This window comes from Plecotus auritus (assembly GCF_963455305.1).
Source record: "Plecotus auritus genome assembly, chromosome: 3".
Classification (NCBI taxonomy): Eukaryota; Metazoa; Chordata; class Mammalia; order Chiroptera; family Vespertilionidae; genus Plecotus; species Plecotus auritus.
Window position 1 is genome coordinate 168,776,202 of NC_137772.1, and position 22,627 is coordinate 168,798,828.

A 22,627-nucleotide genomic window follows, 5' to 3' on the forward strand; every position below is an offset into this window, starting at 1 on the left:
AGAGGCACTCCTGATTTTCCTGGGTTGAGGGGGAGTGGGTATTCTTATCATTACTGTACCAGCCTAACACACATGCCTCCTGCCTCTGGTAACAGGTATGATGAGCCCTTCATACACATGCCCTTTGAGTGTCTCTTGCTTTCAAAGTTTGTTAATAGTGAATGCTTTAAAAAGGAGTCACAAAATGGAATTCCCCAGGATGGAAATAAGAGGGGAACTGCTGCTGTAATTGGGAGCATAAGGACCACCTCCCCTCTCACCGCCTCCCCCCCCCCCAAAAAAAAGGAGGCCCCATTTCAGCATCTTGGCCTTAATCATGGTTTCCTCCAGGCCTGGGTGGGGTTCTCTCTTCCCTCCCTCCCTCTGAGGCCGGAGGGAATTCCTCACTCACCTCTTTTCCCTGGAGGCAGGTGTTACATAGCATTTGTACATTATTTCAGGTGTGAGGACATCTCCCACTCGAGACTCATCCCCATTATCCATTTCCACACATTAGGTCCAGTCTGAGAAGAGCCAGGTTGGGGAGCAGCAACTTCGTGTTGTGGGTGGTAGCTGGCTGACTAGCATCTTTCTCATGTTATGGTGCCACCTCCTGTTTTGCCCAAGGATGTAAGGCCTTGTGTTTCCCTGGTGTCGCAGACATGGAACCGTCCCCAAAGCCATGTGGTCCTTCCCCCAGCATCATTCCTAGTTTCCATGGGGTCCTGCAGGTAGGGGAAGAGGGCTCTGTTACAAGCCAGGAACAAAGGGTCTTGAAGGAAATAGGGGCCTCTGGTTCTAAGGCCAGGGCTAGGCCTCCACCCTAATACTGTGGAGGGGTCTCTCTTAAGACCCACCCTAAGGGTTAATTTAGCCCTTGGGTTAAATCTGCCATCTGGCCCAGCCAAGGTTTTCTGACCAAGCAATAGAAGTCTCTAAACGGATCCAGTCCCCAGGACTCTTCATGTTTCTTCAGGCAAAGAGCCTAGGCAGCCCCTGCCTATCAGGGTTGTCTGTGACCCCTGACAGGGCCAGGAGAGCTGGGGAGCAGTGTCCTCCCGTCTTGTGCGGACTCTGCCCTGCCCACCTGCAGTTCCTCAAGAGATAAGCCATTTCCACTTCCCCAGAGAAGCAACCAGACCAAATAAACCTGAACAGGGTCTATCCATGCGGACCAGAGCCAGCCTCATTTGCTGTCTGGTTTCCAGTTTCACATGTGTTGGGGGCAAGAGAAGATTGCTCCTGAGAGGACTCAGGCCAGACCCAGTTTTTGAGGAGGAAAAGATTGGGAGGGAGTCGGTTTGCCTCGGGATCTGTGCTTGGGCTTCCCACCAGCCCTTCCTGTTTGAGGCTGATCTTTGGAAGGCAATCGGCTGCCATGCCTGGTCAGCACCAATGCAAACCATGCCAGGAATCTGCCCCCCTGCCAGGTTCAGTTCTTTAATGTGCCTCTTCAGGGACACAGTGTGTCTCTCTGATTGGGCTTCTAAGTCAAAAGCCTGATGTTCGTGTCCCTCTCATAGGGGGAGCTTTGGACACAGGACCAGTTTGGAAAGGGTCAGGTAAGAGTTCACTCTGCACATTGTAGAGGGGACACTCTGTAGGCCCATGGGTCCCTTATATATAGAGAGGTTGAGCAAATTTGCCTTCAGTTAACCTGGGACTTTTAGTTCCCTCCTGCCTCCCAAAGATTATGACCATTTTGTAAGTGTATAAACTCACCTCTGTTAACAGTGGCCAAAAAGCTTTGTGCTAAAAGGCATGGGAAATCTAAAGGCATCGTTCCCTGGGAAATGGGTGCCATCCTATCCTGTTACCCCTGCCCTGATCCTGAAGCCTCATCAGCAGGGAAGCCCCCTTGTAATGATGTCCTGCATCCCGTGTCCCAGCCAGGCAAAGGGTCAGAGGAAGGGAAGCCTATTTTCCCCTTTATGTTTTCAGCTGGTTACCTTACCATTGTCCCTCAGTCACTTTGTAAAATGGGGCTTTAGGTCCCACCCCCCTTTTTTAAGGCAAATAGTTGCATTCAAGCAGGGGAGGAAAGCCAGAGGTCTGGCCCCCTGCCCCTGGAGCAGACCCTCCTCTTGGGCCCCATGTGCTTCTTTGTTTGTCCTTATCCCACGTCAGTGCCACTTTACCCCTTCAAGACGCCATTTGGAGGGCGGGGGATCTGCTTCCTACTGTGACTGGGCTATGGGATTCTGACTGCCTTGCTTACAGATTCATGGTTTGATAAATTTGTATTCAAAAACTTGAAATGTAGGGCGCCATTATGTGTCTGTTTATATTTTTGGAATATTTGTATTACTTACAATTAATAAAAGCGGGTTTAAAAAACCCATCCTGGAAGGGTTGCTGCCTCCTGATCCTGCTGTTCATTTGGGCACCTATCGGGCACACCATTCACCCCTTGCAACCCCTTCGTCATGATGAAGCTGGATTACCATGGCTGGGAGACCAGCTGCAGACTCAGCACGGGCTTCTGCTCAAGGTCACAGAAGTCAGGCTACATTAGCTCTTCCCTGGCCCCCCAATAGAACCAACTCCATTGCTATCCAGGTGCTTAATAAGCAAGTGCTTGGTGTCCTATCGACTTACAGGGATGGACCTGCAGCCCAGGGGACTTCATTCTTCTGTGCCCCTTACTGATGTTCCCAAACCGGGATGTCTGAAACTCAGAACCCAGGATGGTTCCTGGCACATGGCACTCAAATATTGATTGGAGTGATGTATGACACCAACAAGCAAAACAGGAGGAGGCATAACATACTCCTGGCCCCTCATCTAGACTTGCCCTCCCCTTCTAAGAAATGCCCAGAAGCTTCTTGGGGAGGCGCTTGCCAGCCTTGACATCCAGGCACTGGGCAGGCAGCTCTAGCCCTTGCCTCCCGTCAGCATAATGCATCCATATCTACAATATGGCAAATTTCATATCCTCCCACCCTCTTTCCTGCATTATTGATGGGCTATGCACTTTTCAAAAATCAATTAGATCAGGGCGTGGAGCTGGAGTTTAAAAAAAAGCCTTTAAAAGTCTGCTCTTGTTTTTTGCTGTTTTGAATAGGAACAGATAAAGCTTTCCCTCTGGTTTGAATAAGTCAAGCCCAGGGCTAGGTTGGCTGTGATTGGCCAGGACTAGGAAAATGTGGTTAAGATGCAAACCCAAGCAAATATAACCCAGTGTCTGTGCAGCCATTACTAAGCTCAGGCAGCAGACCTGAAGACTCCTGCTTTGGGGTGGTTCTTCAAAAGCACTGCTGCTTTCTCACCAGCAAACTGGGAAGACTGTGGGAGAGAAGCAAGGTAAGGTCTATTCCGTTTACGGGTGCATGTCAGTAGAGCTATCCTACTGAACAAGTAAGAAACAAGGGAGAGGATATTGAGATTTCCCTTGCTCTGTCTTCTTCAGTGAGGCTTTTAAAGGGTTGAACCAGGAGTTTGAAACCCGTTTTTGCAAACTTCTGCTGAGAAACCAAGGCCCTTTTTAGAGATCTCTGAACAGATAGGGCACATTTTTAAAAGCTGGGGATGAAGAAGACCCCTCAGAGAGATGGTCTGGGGCAAGGGAGAGGTTAAAACCAGCAACCTCTGTTTGGGGTCAATTCATACTGTTATCTCTGTAAGAATTAAGGGCCACTTGCTTTTAACTGGTGATTTCAAAACTGCACCCCACCCCAAGGGTTTCTGCAGTGATCTTAAAGGGTGCTGAATTTATAAGAACCTGGGAGGAGGGAAAGAGGGACCAAGTTTTGGGGAAATTTGATGTTATAGATGGAGTCGCATTTTCTGGGTGTTCCAGTGTGGCAAGAAGTCCCTTTAAGCATGTCTTCTCCTGCATTTGGGGGACCCAGGACCCGTAAGATCCTTCCTGGTGACTAAGTCCCTGCTGACAAACGGGACTGCTTTTGGCCTCTAAGACGTCCCTAATTAATGCCACTTGGTTTGGCTTTTACCAGGTTGACACTTGTCTACCTTCAAGGAGTGAATTCATTGGCCCTTGTTTCCTTTGCCTAGTTGGCTAACAGCATTTGCCTTGAATGACTGAAATGGAGGGTCTAAAGAAAACCTGAAAAAATATTTCCTGGCAGTTCTGAGCAGCACAGGGTGGGGCAATGCAAGTGATCAAATTAAATCCTCAAACAGTGGCTGCTCCGCCTCACTGCTCAGCTTTAGTCCTGCCATAGCAATAGACAAAGGGAGTTTTTGTGTTTTCACCAAAATACATACTAAATAACAGCGCATATTCTCCAAACCCGGGTTCATTCACCATAGCTCAAGGAAAGAATGGCCAGACATGCTCCTCTTAACAAGCACAATGTGCCTCTAGATAGCAAAGCTCCACACAGCCTTTGTGGATGGGTGTTCATAGATCCATCAAGCCAGTCCTTTTCCTTTGCCTCTTGGCCATATTCATCAGTCGTGTGTATTGTCATCAGATTGTAAGCTCCTTGAGAGCAAGAACCAGACATGCCTTTTAATTATATAAAGGCCCTATATGACCATGGACATGTGTAGGTGCTCGATAACCCTGGATACGCCTTGAATAGAGATGGTGCACGATTCACACAGACTTCTCTTTACCACTGCCTTCCTCCCCCCAACCCAAGGCCAGACACAGCACCACTGGCTCCTTAGGGTGGGGGGGGGGGGGAGTGCAGCAGCTCACTGGCAGGCCAGGCCACGCCCACCTTCCCCTGTTGGCACCTATACTCTTTGTCTCAGGCCCAGCCCTGCTTGCCATTTACCTCTTTTTCTGTGAGGTACAGGGAATATATTAGTCATAAGACAAGTAGGATGGGTTGTCTGAGTTTTAGGATAGTTTACTCGAAAGTAAAAGCTCAAAGAAAAGGTCAGAGAGTTGACTGTGAAGAAGCGGGGAAGAACTAGAGGGGATAAGAATGAGAGAAGGCAGCCCAATTTAGAAATACTTAGTTTGACATCAGCTTTCCTCCTGGTGTACCAATGAATTTAGATAAGTTTAGGAAGGGCTGTAGTACATCAAAAAGACAAAGCACAGATTTTAGGATCAGATAAGGATTTCATACTAGTGTGTGATCCTGGGCAAATTATTTAATCTCTCTGAACCTGTTTTCCTACAATGTAAGACAAAGAAAATACACTCAGCTTATGAGAAATAAATGAGATAACATAAAGTGAACAACAAAGGGCTTGGCATATTTATCACTGCTTCAGTAAATAACCTGGCTGTTACCAGAGCTCTTCACAAGAGAAGTGGCAAGTGGGAAGCAGAACTTCTGGGTGGGAGTCCTGGCCAGCCAGGCGAACAATGTGACCTCGGACAAGTCATTTTCCCCATCACTGTGAAATAGCAGGACATGGCAGGGTGGCTGACAAAAGATTCGGAAGTGACTTAGGAAGAAAGCTGGATGAATGCCTGCTGGGACAGGCCTCATCTCCCTGCTTGCTCTATGATGTTTCAGTCCCAGGAAGACAAGAGCCATGTCTCTGAGCAGCGCCTTCAGGGCTGTGGGCAACGACCCTGGGATCATCACCTGGAGAATAGAGGTGAGTGGGACTGGGGCACACCTTCCCTTAGTCACCCAGGCCTGCTACAGGACAGCCCTTCTGTCTCCAGTCAGGAGCAGTGAGAGACAGCATCTAAGTGCACATTTTCCTTTGACCCCTCCTGGGTGTTCAAAGCAGGTGGGTGGCAGGTGGAGGAAATGTTCTTAGCCTTGGAGAGAAAGGCTCCAAGCAAAAGTAAGCTTGTCCTTTATTTAGCCATCTGCTCGGGTGAGTCTGCACTTCCAGTAAATGCCCTGGGGAGTTGGGTGGGGCCAGGGCCCACCCAGGAGACTGATACTCCTGGCTGCTTTTGTCAGAACCAGAGTGCTCTGGTCCCACAAAGTAGTAGGGGAGGTTTGGAGGCACTGCACAGAAGAGGGCACAGCTCATCCCTTCTCCCTCCTGGACTTGAGCCCCTATGGCTGACCTTGAGCTCCAGCAATCTATAGCTAGGAACTGCCCTGGCCTGGTCAGCCCCACCGGCCAGATGAAAGGACCCCCACCCACCCTCACGTCCCTGCTCGGAGCCGAGTGAGTGCTGCCTAAAACGCAGAAGTGATGGCTCACTCCACTACCCTCCATGTGGAAGGAGAGTCACAGCCTCTAGCAAGCAGCTCAGTGTGTGAGAAGCCGAGGACATTTCCAATAGGTACTAAAAAGTACAAAAATTATGAGATATTTAATGTTTTTACATTTAACACACATTTTACAAAGAACACACACAAGTATGGCTGCAGGTTTACCTCACTTGGAGGTAGTGATGGAAATCTGCATCTGAGGCCATGGGAATAGTCCTCCTGGGGCAAGACAGACATGCAGGTGATAAAGCAGGGCCCCAACCCAGACGCTGGGCTTGGAGCCCACACGCGACTGGCATTCACCCCACAAAGCCCCACAGAACCTCAGCGTTCTGTTCTTGCAGACCTTGGCCAGCACTGGTGGTCAGAGTTAGAGAGCGATGTCGGAGGCAGCGGTGCAGCTGCTCAGAGGGAGGGTCATATTTTGTAGCTTATACCCAGCTCTTTCTCCTGCAGCGGGCTGGGGGTCCTCACAGTGCAGCAAGACAGCACAGGGTGGGCAACAGGGAGGAGGATGGGGCAAGGACAGGCACCCAGATTCAGACTAAGGCGTCCAGGCTGAGCTCAGAAGCCAGGTGGTCATGCTACTCCTGCCACACCCTGTAAGATCAGTGGGGACATCTCCCCTGCTGTCTGTGACTTTGAGGAAAGGGCTGCTTCGGGGAGGGGGAGGTGGGAGGGAATGCAGCCTGTGCACATCCCTTATCCTTCCAGAAAATGGAGCTGGCGCTCGTGCCCCTGAGTGCCCATGGCAGCTTCTATGAGGGGGACTGCTACATCATCCTCTCGGTGAGCACCATCCCCCGCCGCCCCATTCCCACACGCTTCTCCCCAGAGCCAGGCTCCCCAGAGCCAGACTCTGCAGAGGAGAGACCTGACAATGATGCTATTCAGATCCCTGGTGTCGATCTTGACTTTTCCTCAATGTTATATAGGACAGGCCTACAATTTAACCTTAAAGGCCGTTCTTAGGTGGGAGTTTTCAATTTTGCATCAGAGGGTGAGGGTAGGGCCCTCAGTCTGAACTTAGATAAGGAACTCACAAACAGCACATCCTGGGGAGGGGGCAGCCCCCAGATTACAGTGGTGTCGAAGAAGGCCAGATAAATGCAGGCCTCAAAGTGCTCATTCTAGTTGAGGAAACAACATCCCACATGAATAGTGCTGACAGCCACGAGATGGACAGATCAGCATTGTGCCAGCTTTGTAAGTTCAGGGGAATGGAGGAGCCGCAAGGTAAGTCTGCGATCCAAGTTGGAAAAGGTCCCTGTTGCACTCCATTTATTTGAGAACAATAAGCTGTTAACTTTTCCCAAATGTGGAATCAGGGCTGCCTGAGCTTAAGCCACACAGTAGGTCCGCATAGGGGCCACTGCAGGGAGCCATGGTATGCTGCGTTCTCCCCATGCCAGTGGGGCAGCAGCAAAGGGGAGGCGAGCTGGTCCCTGACCTGATCTCTCTGGCTACATCCCAGACCCGGAGAGCGGGCAGTCTCCTCTCCCAGGACATCCACTTCTGGATCGGGAAGGACTCCTCCCAGGATGAGCAGAGCTGTGCAGCCATCTACGCCACACAGCTGGATGCCTACCTGGGGGGCAGCCCCGTGCAGCACCGAGAGGTCCAGCACCATGAGTCCGACACCTTCCGTGGCTACTTCAAGCAGGGTATCATGTGAGTAGTTAAGGATGAGCCAGGGAAAAATGGCAGTTTGCCAAAAAGGAAACCCAAAGGGCCAGTAAGTACATGAAGAAAGTAATCAGAGAAATGTAAATCCAAACAAAGCTTATAATTTTCACTACTTGAGTGGCACAAATCTGAGAGCTGGGCGGTGCTAGTGCTGGCGAGATTGTGGGGAAATAGGAGCCCTTGTGCCTTGCTGGTGGGAGGGAGGACTGGCACAGCATTCCAAAGAGTAATCTGCCCCTGAGGCAAATCCCATTTCTGGGTGTATAATTCAAAGGAATTCTCACCGTACCCAGTTCCATAAAGGCACGTGAACCAGGATGTTCACAGCAGTTATCATTAGTGGTGGCAGAAGCTGCAGGCAATGTAGAAGCCCATCAATGGGAGACTGGACAAGAAAAATACTCCATGACATTAAGGAATACTATGCAGGAGCCGGAAGCAATGGATTAGATACATACCTAACATGGACAGAGCTTAAAAACAGGGTGCTTTAGTGAACACAGTAAGAAACAGCCTTGAGCTATGTAACATAATGCCAATTTCTGTGGGTTTTTTTAAAAACCACATGCACACAAAACAACAGTCCACATTTCACCAGAATAAAAATAAATGGATGTTAAACTGTTAGAATGGTTGCCCATGGTGGGGGTGAGGCCTGTGAGTAGGGTATGCAGATAAAAGAGAATACGTAAATACCTAAAACAAGAGAGGGTTCTGGTACTGCTCCATGAACTAATGAGTTTGATTAACTCAAAACTTTACACTCGAGATTAAAACAAAAAGAAATTCCAATGAGCTCAAGAATTCTGAGGCTGGTCCAAGGCCAGCTTCGTGCAGATTGGCAGTTCCCACGACCTGCTGGGCACAGGGCATCACACTGTCACCGGGAGCCTGGTATGGAGGCTGGGTTGGGTGAGTGCCAGGGCAGAACTGATCCCAGGAGGGAGTTGGTCCTCAGGCCATGGTGTCATCGATGCTTCTGCTGCTGCCCAGCTTGTGCCCCTCTCCCTGCCACACACTGATAGTCACACAGTTGCCAGCACAAAACAAGCTCTTTCGTGCTACGGGGCCTTTATTACCAATGTTCCCTCTGTTTTGAACACTAGTTCCTTGTTGTTGGTTCCTATTCCTTTAATTCTCAGCTGGACTGTTACACCTTCTGAGAAGACTGCCTGACCACTCTATCAAAAAGTCTGTCACTGTGTCTACTTCTGTGGCAGCGATTACTACCATATAGGTTTACTTTGCTTATTTACTGTTGTCACCCACATGGGCAGAAACTGCATCTGTGTAATTCACCATTGTCTCCCCAGTACCCAACACATAGCAGGTGCTCAATAAATAACTTAATGGATGTTCCCTTAGCTACAAGAGGGGGGGTGTGGCCTCTGGGATGAAGCATGTGGAGACCAACACCTATGACGTGGAGCGGTTGTTACACGTGAAGGGGAAGAGAAACATCAGGGCCACTGAGGTAAGTCCTCCCCACTTTTTCTGGGCCCAGGGCCTCTCTACCTGGTACCTAAGAATTCCTCCTGAATAATGTCTACCTCCAGGTGGAAATGAGCTGGGACAGTTTTAACCGAGGTGATGTCTTCTTGCTGGACCTTGGGAAGGTTATCATCCAATGGAATGGTCCAGAGAGCAACAGCGGGGAGCGTCTGAAGGTACAGCTCTTTCCAGCCTTCCTGCTCTCCTCCCCCTCAGGCGTGCTCAGAGAGCGTGGCTCTCTCAGGTGCCTTTTCCTTCTTCCTTCCTTGCTGGCTCTTACCTGAGATTCAAGGCGGACCCCTGCCTTGGAGCAGAATCTGTTTTAGAAAGAGGCCAAGTGTGTGAGTCTGTGACTCACCTCTGGGCTCCTCGGCATCAGAGTAACTCCTGTCTGGGATCTAGGCTGCTCCTCCCAAAGCCATCAGGCAGAAATGGGGGGAAGGGGCAAAGCAGCTAAGTGCTTCCATGGGTTTCTTTGACAGGCTATGCTTCTGGCAAAGGATATTCGGGACAGGGAGCGAGGGGGCCGTGCTGAAATAGGAGTGATTGAGGGAGACAAGGAGGCAGCAAGCCCAGAGCTGATGAAGGTCCTTCAGGACACCCTCGGCCGACGTTCTATTATCAAGCCTGCAGTCCCAGATGAGATCATAGATCAGCAACAGAAATCAAACATCATGTTATATCAGTGAGTAGCTAAACCTGGCTGCTGGTTGGAAGCTGGGACAGGGGGAAGGTGTGCCCTAGAAGACTAGGGGACACTTCCACTTGGCTGCTCATTTTGGGTGCAGGAGTCTGGCTTTCTTTTAGTCTTTTTCCAATGCAGCTTCTAGAAAGAGCTTGCTGTTCCGATTCAAGGAGGCAGCTACCATCTGTCTTTGTCAGCAACTCTTCCTGGTCTCTTGGGGAAACTGTTCCTTTACTTGGATCTATACCTGCGCAGGGATGTGATGGGATGTTTGGAGAGAGATGCACAAATCTCCACTAGAGAACTGAGTCCCTCACATTCCCATCTGCATTCAAGCCAGGACTGTCATAGGAAGTCAAACTCTCCCCAGAAACTCCATATTAAGACAAAGCCAGGAAAATACCAAACGACTACAAGATGCTTTGCAGAAGAGAAGGCACAGGCTAACCTCTCCCTTTCTCCAGTGTCTCAGACTCAGCTGGGCAGCTGGTGGTCAGAGAGGTAGCGACGAGGCCTCTGGTCCAGGACCTACTGAGCCATGATGTAAGCAGAGCTTGAGTGGGGTGGCTGGCCTCAGGGCAGGCCCTGGGGAAAGTGTAACCACTTGTGTCCCTGACTGCTTCAGGACTGCTACATCCTGGACCACAGCGGAACCAAGATCTACGTGTGGAAAGGAAGAGGAGCCACAAAGGCTGAGAAGCAGATGGCCATGTCTAAGGCCCTGGTAGGAGCTACAGATGCACAATGTTGTCCAAAAAATTTTGTCAGTAACACTTCAGCTGTGCTCAGAGAGCCACACTAGGCCTTTGAGCAAAGAACACTGCAGTTACATACATGGACTTCGAAGTCAGGCAAAGTGGGATTCAAATCCCGATTCAATGCCATCCCCTGGGGTTGCTTTGAGGATTAAATAACATCTGTAAGGCATTCAGAACAGTACCTGGTACACACACTGGCTCAATAAAAGGTGGCTGTTACTATTGAAGGGGACAGATAGCAAGTATCAAGGGTAATGGCCCTGTCCTCAAGGAGCTTATGATATTGTGCAGACCCTGCAGATAAACCAAGCAGGATGCACTTACAGAGCAATAAATGGGCAAATGAATGTGAGACAAAGTCAGTATTCTACATGAGTGTTCAAAGAACAGAAAAAAAGAATAATAATCATGACAGGCCAATAAACAGATGACAAAATGTTCCACTCAGTCCTTTCCTTGAGTGAGGTACATTTGTCCTAGACAGAAATGAGTTAGAATTTGACTCCGACTCCCAGAAGGGAGCAAATAGCAATCCCATCAACTGGCTTCAAAGGGGTAAATGACTGGTCAGTAAAGGACTCGGTGCATTCCCTGACTGACCTGCCTTTCGGGGGGTCACGGGGTATCTACAGAACTTCATCAAGATGAAGGGCTACCCCAGCAGCACCAATGTGGAGACCGTCAACGATGGTGCTGAGTCAGCCATGTTCAAGCAGCTGTTCCAGAAGTGGTCCGTGAAGGAGCAGACCGTGGGCCTGGGGAAAACGTTCAGCATTGGTAAAATTGGTAAGATTGCCCCAGATTGTCTTCCTACTGGGACTGTAGAAAGGCAGGCATGGATGATCTTCACTCACTCGGCTTCTCCCAACCTCTTCTCTGCAGCTAAAGTTTTCCAGGATAAGTATGATGTGACTCTGCTGCACTCCAAACCAGAGGTAGCTGCCCAGGAAAGAATGGTGGATGACGGCAATGGAAAGATCGAGGTAAGCCTAACGATTCCCATCTCAGTGCAGGCAGGCAGCTCTGGCCTCCTGGCTGTTCTGCTGTAGAGGAGAGGGCAGGTGATTTTGTGTCTGATTTGCTTTCATCTCCGGTGCCTAGGAGTATTCTCTCCGAGGTGTCTGAGTCTGCATTTTCCCCACTATTCTTCAGGAAAGTGAAAGGCAAATACCCTAGTGAGCTATCAATAACTCACCTGGCAGAACTATTCAAATCACCTCTGAGCTATGACAGGAGGTGCCTGACCAGGGAGAATCCAGTTCTCCTCCAAATTCAAATCATGCAAATGTGATAAGCCCTCGCCACTGGGAAAACAGCCCCAGAGGGGGCAGGGGACTTTGAGTGGCAGATGTTAGTGCCTTACGTGAGGATTCTCTGCTAAGCACCGCCCCGTTCCCTTCAGGCAGCTGTCGCTTCACATAGCACCCCATCTCTGGGGAACTGTCTCCTTCTGTACCCAGGTCTGGAGAATTGAAAATCTGGAGCTGGTCCCCGTGGAGCATCAGTGGTACGGCTTCTTCTATGGGGGAGACTGCTATCTGGTTCTCTACACATTCGAGGTTTACGCGAAGCCACATTACATCTTGTACATCTGGCAGGTAGGCCTGGGGCAGGCTCTCAGCTTTCAGAGATGATGCTTCCTCTGGCCACTAGGCTGGGGCAAGGGCAGCAGCAGCCATTTCTCCTGTCACTGCTGCAGGGCCGCCACGCCTCACAGGACGAGCTGGCAGCCTCGGCATTCCAGGCGGTGGAGGTGGATCGGAAGTTTGATGGGGCCCCTGTGCAGGTTCGGGTTACCATGGGGAAGGAGCCACGCCACTTCATGGCCATCTTCAAAGGAAAGCTGGTTATCTTTGAGGTGAGAGCCCTCAGTATAAAGTTACACCAGGAGCCAGAATGCTCCCAACTAACAAGTAGGGGCTACGGGAGAGGAGAGGAGGGGTGGGGAGCAGGCCTTGGGGTAGACATGGACAAGAAGGGGTTAATCTCTCTAAGACACTGAAGTGAATCCCAACTGCCTAGGACTTCAAGTCCAAACCACTGCCTAATTCATGTTCAAGGTCTTTCATAACCTGACCCAGATTACCCGTGAGTGCGCTACCCTCACTCCCTAACCTACGCGCTCCACTCGTCAGGTGGGTCTCCTCACTGGGCTGCACGTGTGCCATATCACACTCCCTATCAACCTTTCCCACCGAATGTGTCCTTCAGATTCAAGTCCTACTTCTTCCATGAAGCCCTGGCTGAAGCACTACCAAAAATGTACAATGGCACATGCTTGATATACACAAGTCTGTGGTCAAGTCCTAGTCTTGCCATTTATTAGCTAGGTTTCTAAGCCTCAGTTTCCCCATCTGTACTATGGGATAAACCTTCACAGAGTTATGTGGAGGATCAATGAAATGATGTAGGTAAGGCACAAGCCACAAAGCCTCCATATAACAGAGGTCTCAGGATGAAAGCTAACATTATTGGTTCCATAACTCCAGGTCACCCCCACCTCTCCCAGTTAGCCTACAAGCTCCTCAGAGGCAAATATGGTGTCAAATACATCCATGTTCTCAACAGCTAGCCCAGTACTCTCTCCCACAGTGTACCTCAAATCCAGACTCTGCTTTTCTCCTCTTCTCTAGGGTGGGACTTCCAGGAAGGGAAATGCCCAGCCCGACCCTCCAGTAAGGCTCTTCCAAATTCAAGGGAATGACAAATCTAACACCAAAGCAGTGGAGGTGCCAGCCTTTGCCTCCTCCCTGAACTCCAATGACGTCTTTCTATTGCGGGCCCAGGAAGAGCACTACCTGTGGTACGGCAAGGTAGGATGGCTGGGCTCAGTGGTCACACCAGCCCTGTGCCCACCCTCCTGTCAGCAAGGCTGGAACAGTTCACAGAAAGAGGAACCTTTTTCCTAAAGGGTCTTCAAAGGGTCTGCCAACATTCTCCACAATTAGGCCTCCAATTAGAAAGTCAATGATCGCCCTGCCCAGACCCAGGAGACACTCGATAAACTTCTAAATAACTCAATCTTTGCACACCAATTTGGTGGATTACAATAAGACAGGCATTACCACTGAACAATAACACGGAAAATGTGATTTTTGTCCATTCAGACTGCATCTGCATTAAAAAGAACTAAGTTGTTTTACAAAAGAGAATTGAACAGGAAAAGATGCTCAACATCATTAGTCATTAGGGAAATGCAAGTGAAAACCCAATGAGATACACACTTATTAGAATGACTAAAAAAATTGAGAATATCAAGTGCAGATGAGGATGTTTCTTATAAAACATACATTTATCATACGATCCAACAATCCCACTCCTGGGCATTTAACCATGTGAAATAAAACACTGTCTTCACACAAAAACCCATATACAAATGTTTACAGCACATAGCACCTTTAGTCACAATCACCGAAAACTGAAAGCCAACTCCACTGGAGAATGGATAAACAGTATTACATCCATACAATGGAATACTACTCAGCAACACAAAGGGTGAGTGTCAGACCCACAACTACAAGGGTGATACTAAGTGAAAGAAGCCAGACTCAAAGGCTACACAGTGTATGATTCCATTTATGACTTCTGGAGAAGGCAAAACTATTGTGATGGAGAGCAGAACAGTGGTTGCCAGAGGTTAAGGATCGGAAGAGTTGGATACAAAGGGATAGTCTGGGCTAATTTTTTGCTGGGGCAAGGCAACTGTTCTGATTCTTTGTTGTGGTGGTAACTTGATTCGATGCATTTGTCAAGACTCATAAAACCTATGCCAAAAAAATTTTTGCTTATGTAATTTTAAAAATAAGTTTAAATTTTTCTCTTAAAAATATTAAAAGTAGGTGGTAAAATTCCAACTGAAACCAAAACAAAGGTGACTCTTGTCAACATCCATGTGGGTTTCAGAGTCTAGTTCTGTTCTTTGCCACCATAGTGTGTTCCTCCCCCAACCCCACCCCCTTCCCAGCATTAGAACAAACCTATTCCTCTGTCCCAAAGTACTGTGGCTTGGTAGCTGATCCTAGCTACACTAAGCTATTAGTCTCAGAAGCTTTTTTTCCACATCAACGTGCTCCTGTGCAACTAACATCTGTGTTCTCCTCCCCCCACTCTCAGGGGTCTAGTGGGGATGAGCGAGCAATGGCTAAGGAGCTGGCCGGGCTTCTCTGTAATGGCACTGAGGACACTGTGGCTGAGGGCCAGGAGACGCCGGAGTTCTGGGACCTGTTGGGAGGGAAAACTCCCTATGCCAATCACAAAAGGTATGGGACCACAACATCCCCTCCTCTTGGCTCCTCTTGGCTCCCCCTGCCTCCCAGGCTTGTGAACCGCACATGATTTCTAAGCTCAGTTCCTCCAAATGGACTATATTGCAGACTACAGCAGGAAATCCTGGATGTCCAGCCCCGTCTCTTTGAATGTTCCAATAAGACTGGCCGGTTCATTGTCACTGAGATCACAGAATTCACCCAGGATGACCTGAACCCAGGTGATGTGATGCTCCTAGATACCTGGGACCAGGTAAGACACAGCCAGAGTGCTTGGAACAAAAGACAGAGATCCTCACAGTTTGGGCTATTTGTATGTAGTAATTCCTCTGCCAGAATAAACCCAGGACCATCCCCAAGTCAATCAAACAATTGTCAGTGGTGACCAATAACAGAGCCTGCTTTTTACCAGAGTTGGAAAGAAGAGAATGTTGTTTAAAACTCACCATCCTGGGAACTCTCCCACCTTGCTCTGGGAAAAATCAGGCCATCCTATCTGTCATCAGGCACTTCTTTCTCTCAGGATCAATAGCAGCAGGTTCCACACCCAAATATGGGCCTTTGAGGAACAAAGGGGTGGAAAAGGGGTATCTCCAAGGCAACCTCTCCTGACATCCCATTTTCTTCAGTTTGGCTCAGCAAACATGCTCAGCACCTCCTCTGTTCTAGTCACGGAGCGAGGTGTGATGTCACTAAGGTGAAGAGTGCCATCCTACTCTGAGACTTCACAGGCTGATGGGGGTGGGGACGTAGAAGCATCATTTTACTATGATAGAGGTGCATAAAAGGTGCCACGGGAGCACAAATTAGGGGCACTCACACAATTTATCAGCTCAGAGCTGACGTCCTGGAGGAGATGGCTCCCAACTGAATCTCAAAGGATAAATAGGCATTAATCAGGTAAAGAGGGCATTCTGGGCAAAGGAAATAGCACAAGTAAAAGCAAGGCACGAATTATTCTAGTATACATGGAGCTACGAAAAAAATTTTTTATCAGAACATAAGATCTAAAGAGCACCCTAGAGATGCAGCTGAAGAAGTAGGTGTGGACCTTACCTACTATGTGAAAAAGTCTGAGATTTATCCTGGAAAGCTACTGAAATTTAAGCAGGTGAGTGGCAAGGTCGGACTGCACTTTAAGTAGAGCATTCCAGCAAGTGTAGGAGAGGAGGGATGGGGATGAGAACAAAAGAAGACTATGCTGGGAGGCCAGTCAGTAGTCTATGGTTAGAGTCCAGTTAAGCGCTGCTGCGTGGGCCCACATAGGAGCAATGGAGTAGAGATGCAGAGATGGTGACAGATTTGGTAAATCCAGAGAAGGTAAACTGGCTGGCCTTAGTAACTCACTGGATATGGGGCATCTAGGATGAATCTCAGGTTACTGCCTTAAAAATGACTGGGTGGACACAGACAAAAGTTTAGAAAAGAGCTACATTTTGGGGTGTTATATTTGAGGTGTTTGAAGACAGCCAAGAGAGGAGGTGTTTTGCAAGAAGTTGGATTCAGAAAGTTGAAGTTCAGATAAAGAGCTCAGGTCTGGAGATGTACATATGGGAGATACACATGGCAATTAAAATCACAAATCAAGATGATTCTGAGAAAAGTTTTCTGCTGAGGCTGTGAATTGCTAGTTGGGGTGGGGGGGGAGAGAGCAGTGTTTATGATCTAGTACACAGTACTTGTTATGAGCACATTAACAAATATTCAATCTCTACCATAACAGGTGTTCTTGTGGATTGGGGCTGAGGCCAATGCCATGGAGAAGGAGAGAGCTCTGGCTACAGCCCAGGAGTACCTGCACACTCACCCCAGTGGCCGAGACACTGACACACCGATCTTGATCATCAAGCAGGGGTTCGAGCTTCCCATCTTCACAGGCTGGTTCTTGGCCTGGGACTCTCACATTTGGAGTGTAAGAACAGAGAGAACAGGGAGGCATTCTTCCTGTCAGGGAGCTCAGCATTAATAGCTCAGTGGGAAGGTGAGGTACTCAAGGGCTGAGTAAATCCAAGTCCGCATTTCCCTTACTCCATGTCCCCTGCTTTTTACTTCTCTTTCCCACCCTCCACAGCACTAAGTCCAGTTAGAGAATTCACAGCTTATTTCAGGAATAAGCAGTGTGTAGAAGTAATAATGTTTAGAAAGTATACCCACACACCTGTTTTTTAGCTTTACAACCATCCTGACAGCTACAGTAAACATGGTTTCCCATGTTACAGATGAGGAAGCTTAAAGGAGAAGTTACTTGCCTAAAGACACAATTAACCAGGTTTTCTGACTCCTAGTCAACTGCTGTCTTAAGTCTTATAGGGAGGATTGAGGGACCACCAGCAAAGAATGAATATGATGTTTACATACCTTCTAATCCTGCATGGGCCCAGAAAGGATTTTCATTTTTGCTCATCCCTGATATGTCTTGGGATTCCCTGGCATTTTTGCTTTTCTTGAGGGTACAGACTAAGCCTGAGATGGCCATCCTTATATGCAGCACTTCATCCTGTTTTCTATCTCTTCCTTTCAGGCAGGGAAATCCTATGAGCAGTTAAAAGAAGAGCTGGGAGACACTGCTGCTATCACGAGAATCACTGCTGTGAGTTTCTCGGAGGAGCAAGTCACTCAGGCAGCCAGAGCCAAAGAGAAACAGCGAGGGCTACAGATGTCACATGGGTGAAACCCTGTCATATCCCCTTAGTATCTCGAGTTGTCCGTTCCGATATGAAGATTGTTTTAATGAATAGAAAGGCAGGTCTCAGAGCCAAGTTCCTTATTTTACCGCCTTCCAGAATTTAGAACAGACTTGCTGTTTTTAAAAAGCAACAAAAACTAATTTTATTATTCAACTCTGTCATTCAGGACAGATTAAATTTATTGACAGCATTTCTCAGAAGTAATAAGTTTCTAACCCAAATGATATATTTATCAGTTTCTGACAGTGGAATCCACAGAAATTCAGGTCATTACCCCTATTTCAATGGCTAAAAGAAGTGGAGCCTCTGGCAGGAATTCAACAGCAATTTAACATCAGGATGAATTGGACAGCACCAGCTGTCCAAACCAACTGACAATTATGTCCTTTGTGCTCTACAAACTCAAGGTTCCAAAGCTAATGGTGATGTAGCATCTTCATACTTTTAAGAAAAGTATGACTTCAACTGAAGTCATTTAAAGCCTGGAAATGCAGAGCCTAAGTTAAGTGCCAAGAGAAGGGATGTGATCACAATATTTAATGAGATTTAAGCACAGCACTGATGCCAAACTGGCTAGACAGGATTTACCTTGTATCTATTCAATCAGCTTTCCCAAGGACCCCAAAGTCTGAATATTTTGGATTCCCTGATGATTCTGACATGCAGCCAGGTTTGGAGACAACTGTTCTAAAAGCTAATTACAAAGAGTGAAGTGGTATAAACCAAAATTTTAATATTATACACACAGAACTTCGTTTGTACAGCCCTGAACAGTTTTTTACTCTGTGTCTCCGTTTTTATCCATCTTACCTAGGAAATGAGGAATACAACTCTCTCCCTGAATTCTGAGATAAAATATTACCCTATAGAAGTTCTACTGAAAAATCAGAATCAAGAGTTGCCTGAGGATGTGGACCCTGCCAAAAAGGAGGTGAGTCTGATGCAAGTGCAGCTCCACAGGAGTAAAGTGCCTGTCTCCATACAAGGCCTAGGACACTTCTGGAACACTGTAAGCGCTCAGACATTTGAGATACCAGTAGCTCAAAAGCCCAGGGCTCTTGCTTTCTTTCTTTTATTTTATTATTATTAACCAAAGAATATACTTTATTCAGATACCCTCAGTTTTTCTCCATTGTCCATTTTGTTTCAGGATCTTATCCAGGACATCCTGTTACATTGAGCAGTATGTCTCCTTAGGCTATTCTTGGTTGTCATACTTCCTCCAACTTTGTCTTTGATGACTCTTAGTATCCTGTGCCTTCTGTAACAAATTACATCAAACTTGATGCCCTTAGGTTTTTAGACACATCCACAAAGAAATGGCTACAGCTTAAGTTCCAGTTTAGGCAAAAAGCTGGCTGGTGTGGCTCAGCTGGTTGGAGCATCATCCTGCACACCAAAAGGTGGGGGGTTAAATTCCCAGTTAGGGCACATAACTAGGTTGTGGGTTTGATCCCGTCGGGATGTGCACTGGGGGCAACCGATCAATGTTTCTCTCCCCCACCCCCCCCCCGCCCCAATCCCTCGTTCTCTTGCTCCCTCTCACTCTTGCTCTCCCGGAGAGGCACACATTACCAGCCATCCCGTCCCCTTCTTGGTCACCGCAGCCACCACCACCAAACAACTGACACTAACAAGTAACTATTCATGCCCGCTGACTCCATTGCTCGCTACCAGCTGCTTGCCGCCCTCCCGGGCTCTTCCTTTCTTTCTTTTTTTTTTTTTTTTTTGGTTAATCCTCACCAGAGGATATATTTCCATTGATTTTTAGAGAGTGAAAGGGAGGGGGAGAGACACAAAGAGAGAAACATCGATGTGAGAGAGATTCATCAATTGGCACGTAGCCCGATCAGAGCTGAAGGATGCCCTTGTCCTGAATCGAACCTGGGACACTTCAGTCTGAGGGCCAATGCTCTATTCACTGAGCCAAACTAGCTAGGGCTCCAGGGCTCGCTCTTGATATGTTTTTCTCACCTCCCCCATCAATCCATCAGCTAGCCTCTGTCCACTGCTCTCCACCTCTCTGCTGCCAGTCTGGTCCAGCGATCGTGGCCTACTACAATAGTCCCCCAACTGGTTCCTACAATCTGTTCCCCACCTAACAACCAATGGGCTTTTGAAACAGATGACACTGTTCTATTTAAAACACTTGAATGGCTTCCTACTGCACATAGAGAAGAAACCAAAGTCCTTTCCATGGCATCCAAGGCCCTAGCCAAGCGTTGGTGGTATAGTGGTGAGCATAGCTGCCTTCCAAGGCCCTAGCCAATCTGCCCCCTGCCCCCCTCTGATTTAATCCCACACACCAGTACCCTCTTCACTTAGCCCCCTTCAGCCAGTAGCTGCTTTTCTTCTAACATGCTCATTCCAGCCTTTGAGTCTTTACACTTGCTATTGCTCCTACCAGAAAAAAACAAACACTCAATGCCTCATTATTTAGGTCTCAGCTCCAATATCACATCCCCAAGAAGGCCTTCCCTGACTACCCTACCTAACACTGCTTCCCTCACTCCCCCAGTCCCTTTATACTTGTTTATTGTCTGTCTCCCCCTCTAGTAGTATCCTTAAGAGCAAGGACCTCATCTGTCTTGTTCACCATCACATTCTCAGCTTTTCACCACCTAAAACAGTACCTGACAAATAGTAGGCACTTCTTAAGTTCTGGTTAAATGAATTACCATACTCATGTGGAATGAATTAATCTCCCCCTTGAAGGATTTTATTTGGGAAGAGTCTCTAGATTTCCACAACATCTTATCTAACCAATTCCTGAGTACTAGACTACAGCTTTCTTAAAAGCACAGGTCATTTACACTAATAAAAGAGTAAGATGCAAATTGACCATACCTTTGCAACACCCACCGGCCAATCAGGAGTATGCAAATTAACCCAACAAAGATGTTGGGTTAATTTGCATACGGAGGCGCCAAGCGGCCAGGGGTGGGGCAGGAGGCTTGCAATGACACAGGCGTTCCGCACCACCCCAGCCGCTCCGGGCCTCTGGGCAGCATGGGAAGGCAGAAAGGCGGCTCTGGCCAGAGTGAAGGCGGTGCCAGCAGCCAGGGGAAGGAAGGCCCATTCTTGCACAAATCTTCATGCATCGGGCCTCTAGTATATTAATAATGTTACTTGGATAGAAAATACTCATTAAACATCAATAAATAAATGTTAGGAAAATTTTATGCTCTCAACAAGATCCACCTGATCTTGTATTTGAAAATGTCTGGGCCCTGGCCAGGTAGTTCAGTTGATTAGAGCATCATCCCCATACACCAGGGGTGGGCAAACTTTTTGACTTGAGGGCCACATGGGTTCTTAAACTGGACCGGAGGGCCGGAACCAAAGCATGGATGGAGTGTTTGTGTGAACTAATATAAATTCAAAGTAAAGGAGCGGAGGGGAGAGCAAGAGAACCCTCCACTCTTTCGGCTCCACGGGCCAGATAGAACAGCCGAACGGGCCGGATCCGGCCCGCGGGCCGTAGTTTGCCCACGGCTGCCATACACCAAGGTTTTGGGTTCAATCCCCAGTCAGGGCACAAGAATCAACCAATGAATGCATAAATAAGTGGAATACGAATCGATGTCTCTCTCTCTCCCCACCCTCTTTCTCTCCCCCCGCCCCGCCTTCCTCGCTCTCTAAAATCAATTAAAAAAAAAAAGTCTGGATAAAAATGGCAGATATGGGCATAAAGCAAGGAAAACTATTGCTCCATTTATTTCTCCATTTAGCCAAAACCTAATGTCTAGAAATCATACATAATATATAACCCATTTCTTGTCCTTCTGGCAAGAAGCTGGTGCCAGGTGACTCCATAAGAGAAGTGAACCTAATCAGTTCTACCATAGGCCAAGATGGGACTCTACAACCTAAAGAACTCTCCAATGAATAATTTAAGTCTATCACCAAATTTCTAAAATCCAGTCTACTTCCCCTTCAAGGTCCTATCCCCCTTAGCCCCACTCTCCCAAACTGTTGGCACTGATAGGTGCCATGCTTCCTTTTAACTGGAAACTTTTTTTTCTTTCTTAGAATTACCTCTCTGAACAGGACTTTGTTTCTGTGTTTGGCATCACAAGAGGGCAATTTGCTGCTCTGCCTGGCTGGAAACAGCTCCAAATGAAGAAAGAAAAGGGGCTTTTCTAAAGCAAGAAAGCATATACATACTGCCAGAGCACAGAAGAGAGCAGGTAGTGCCAATATCAGGAAAGAATTTATCTACCAATTGTCGCCTAACATTCAGCACTTCCTTTAGATAAAACAGGGTCTGCAAATCACAGCATGTTCTCCATTTTTTTCACTCCTGCATTCCTTAGTTGTTATATACCCACTTTTTAATTTTTGTGGCCTTCTGGCTAAAGCCTCAGCGGAAAGCACTAAAACTACATGAGTCTGGAGAAGCCAAAAGTAATTTTAAAAAAAAACACACAAAACTAAGTTTACAGTGTTTAATGTTAAGGCAGAAACCTAAGTTTGTCTCAAATTTTTAAGATCGGTATTTCCAAAACCTATTTAACCTACAAATCATTGAAGTTAATTACATGTATATCCCAAAGCCAAAATCCAAATGCCCAGATCTCTATGTGCCAGAGCTTTTAACTTTTCAAATAAAGATACCTATATGAGCAAATGGGAGTTCTTTTCAGTATTATGTTTTGCTCATTCTAGTGATTATCTGATGTACTGTTGGGAGAAGTGTCTCAGGATGAGGAGAGTAAAGAGGCACTATTGGGTGAGCTCCCTAGATCACCGGACCACTGTAATTCCTGTTTTTGGCACAAGAATGCCAAAATCTGCCTTTCGGCTGTCCAGGAAACCCCATTATCTAACAGAAAACTAGGGTCATGTGTTATTAATTTCAGTAATGAGGCCAGAACCAGTGTAAATACCACCGCAGAGAGCCTTCAAAGCACACTACAGACATCAATAAATGAGCCATATTTTCCAGACAACTCTAGGTTTGAGTCAACAA

General features: G+C 47.6%; 2 protein-coding genes across 2 annotated transcripts; both read left to right on the forward strand.

Moving 5' to 3' along the window:
• Window positions 1-6,687: 6,687 nt before the first annotated feature.
• LOC308244225 (advillin-like) lies at window positions 6,688-7,758 on the forward strand (the record flags this gene model as incomplete). The annotated part of the gene is made up of 2 exons (XM_080660198.1): window positions 6,688-6,872; window positions 7,558-7,758. Exons 1-2 carry the CDS (start codon window positions 6,801-6,803, stop codon window positions 7,756-7,758), a joined length of 273 nt encoding a protein of 90 aa, XP_080516324.1. The 5' UTR covers window positions 6,688-6,800.
• A 1,404-nt stretch (window positions 7,759-9,162) lies between these two features.
• On the forward strand, window positions 9,163-22,282 carry LOC308244227 (advillin-like; the record flags this gene model as incomplete). Its single annotated transcript, XM_080660202.1, has 15 exons — window positions 9,163-9,243; window positions 9,326-9,436; window positions 9,743-9,945; window positions 10,410-10,488; window positions 10,571-10,669; window positions 11,336-11,686; window positions 12,164-12,301; window positions 12,403-12,561; window positions 13,337-13,516; window positions 14,817-14,962; window positions 15,077-15,221; window positions 16,692-16,880; window positions 17,490-17,558; window positions 18,470-18,586; window positions 21,688-22,282. 15 exons carry the CDS (start codon window positions 9,163-9,165, stop codon window positions 21,799-21,801), a joined length of 2,181 nt encoding a protein of 726 aa, XP_080516328.1. The 3' UTR covers window positions 21,802-22,282.
• Window positions 22,283-22,627: the final 345 nt, after the last annotated feature.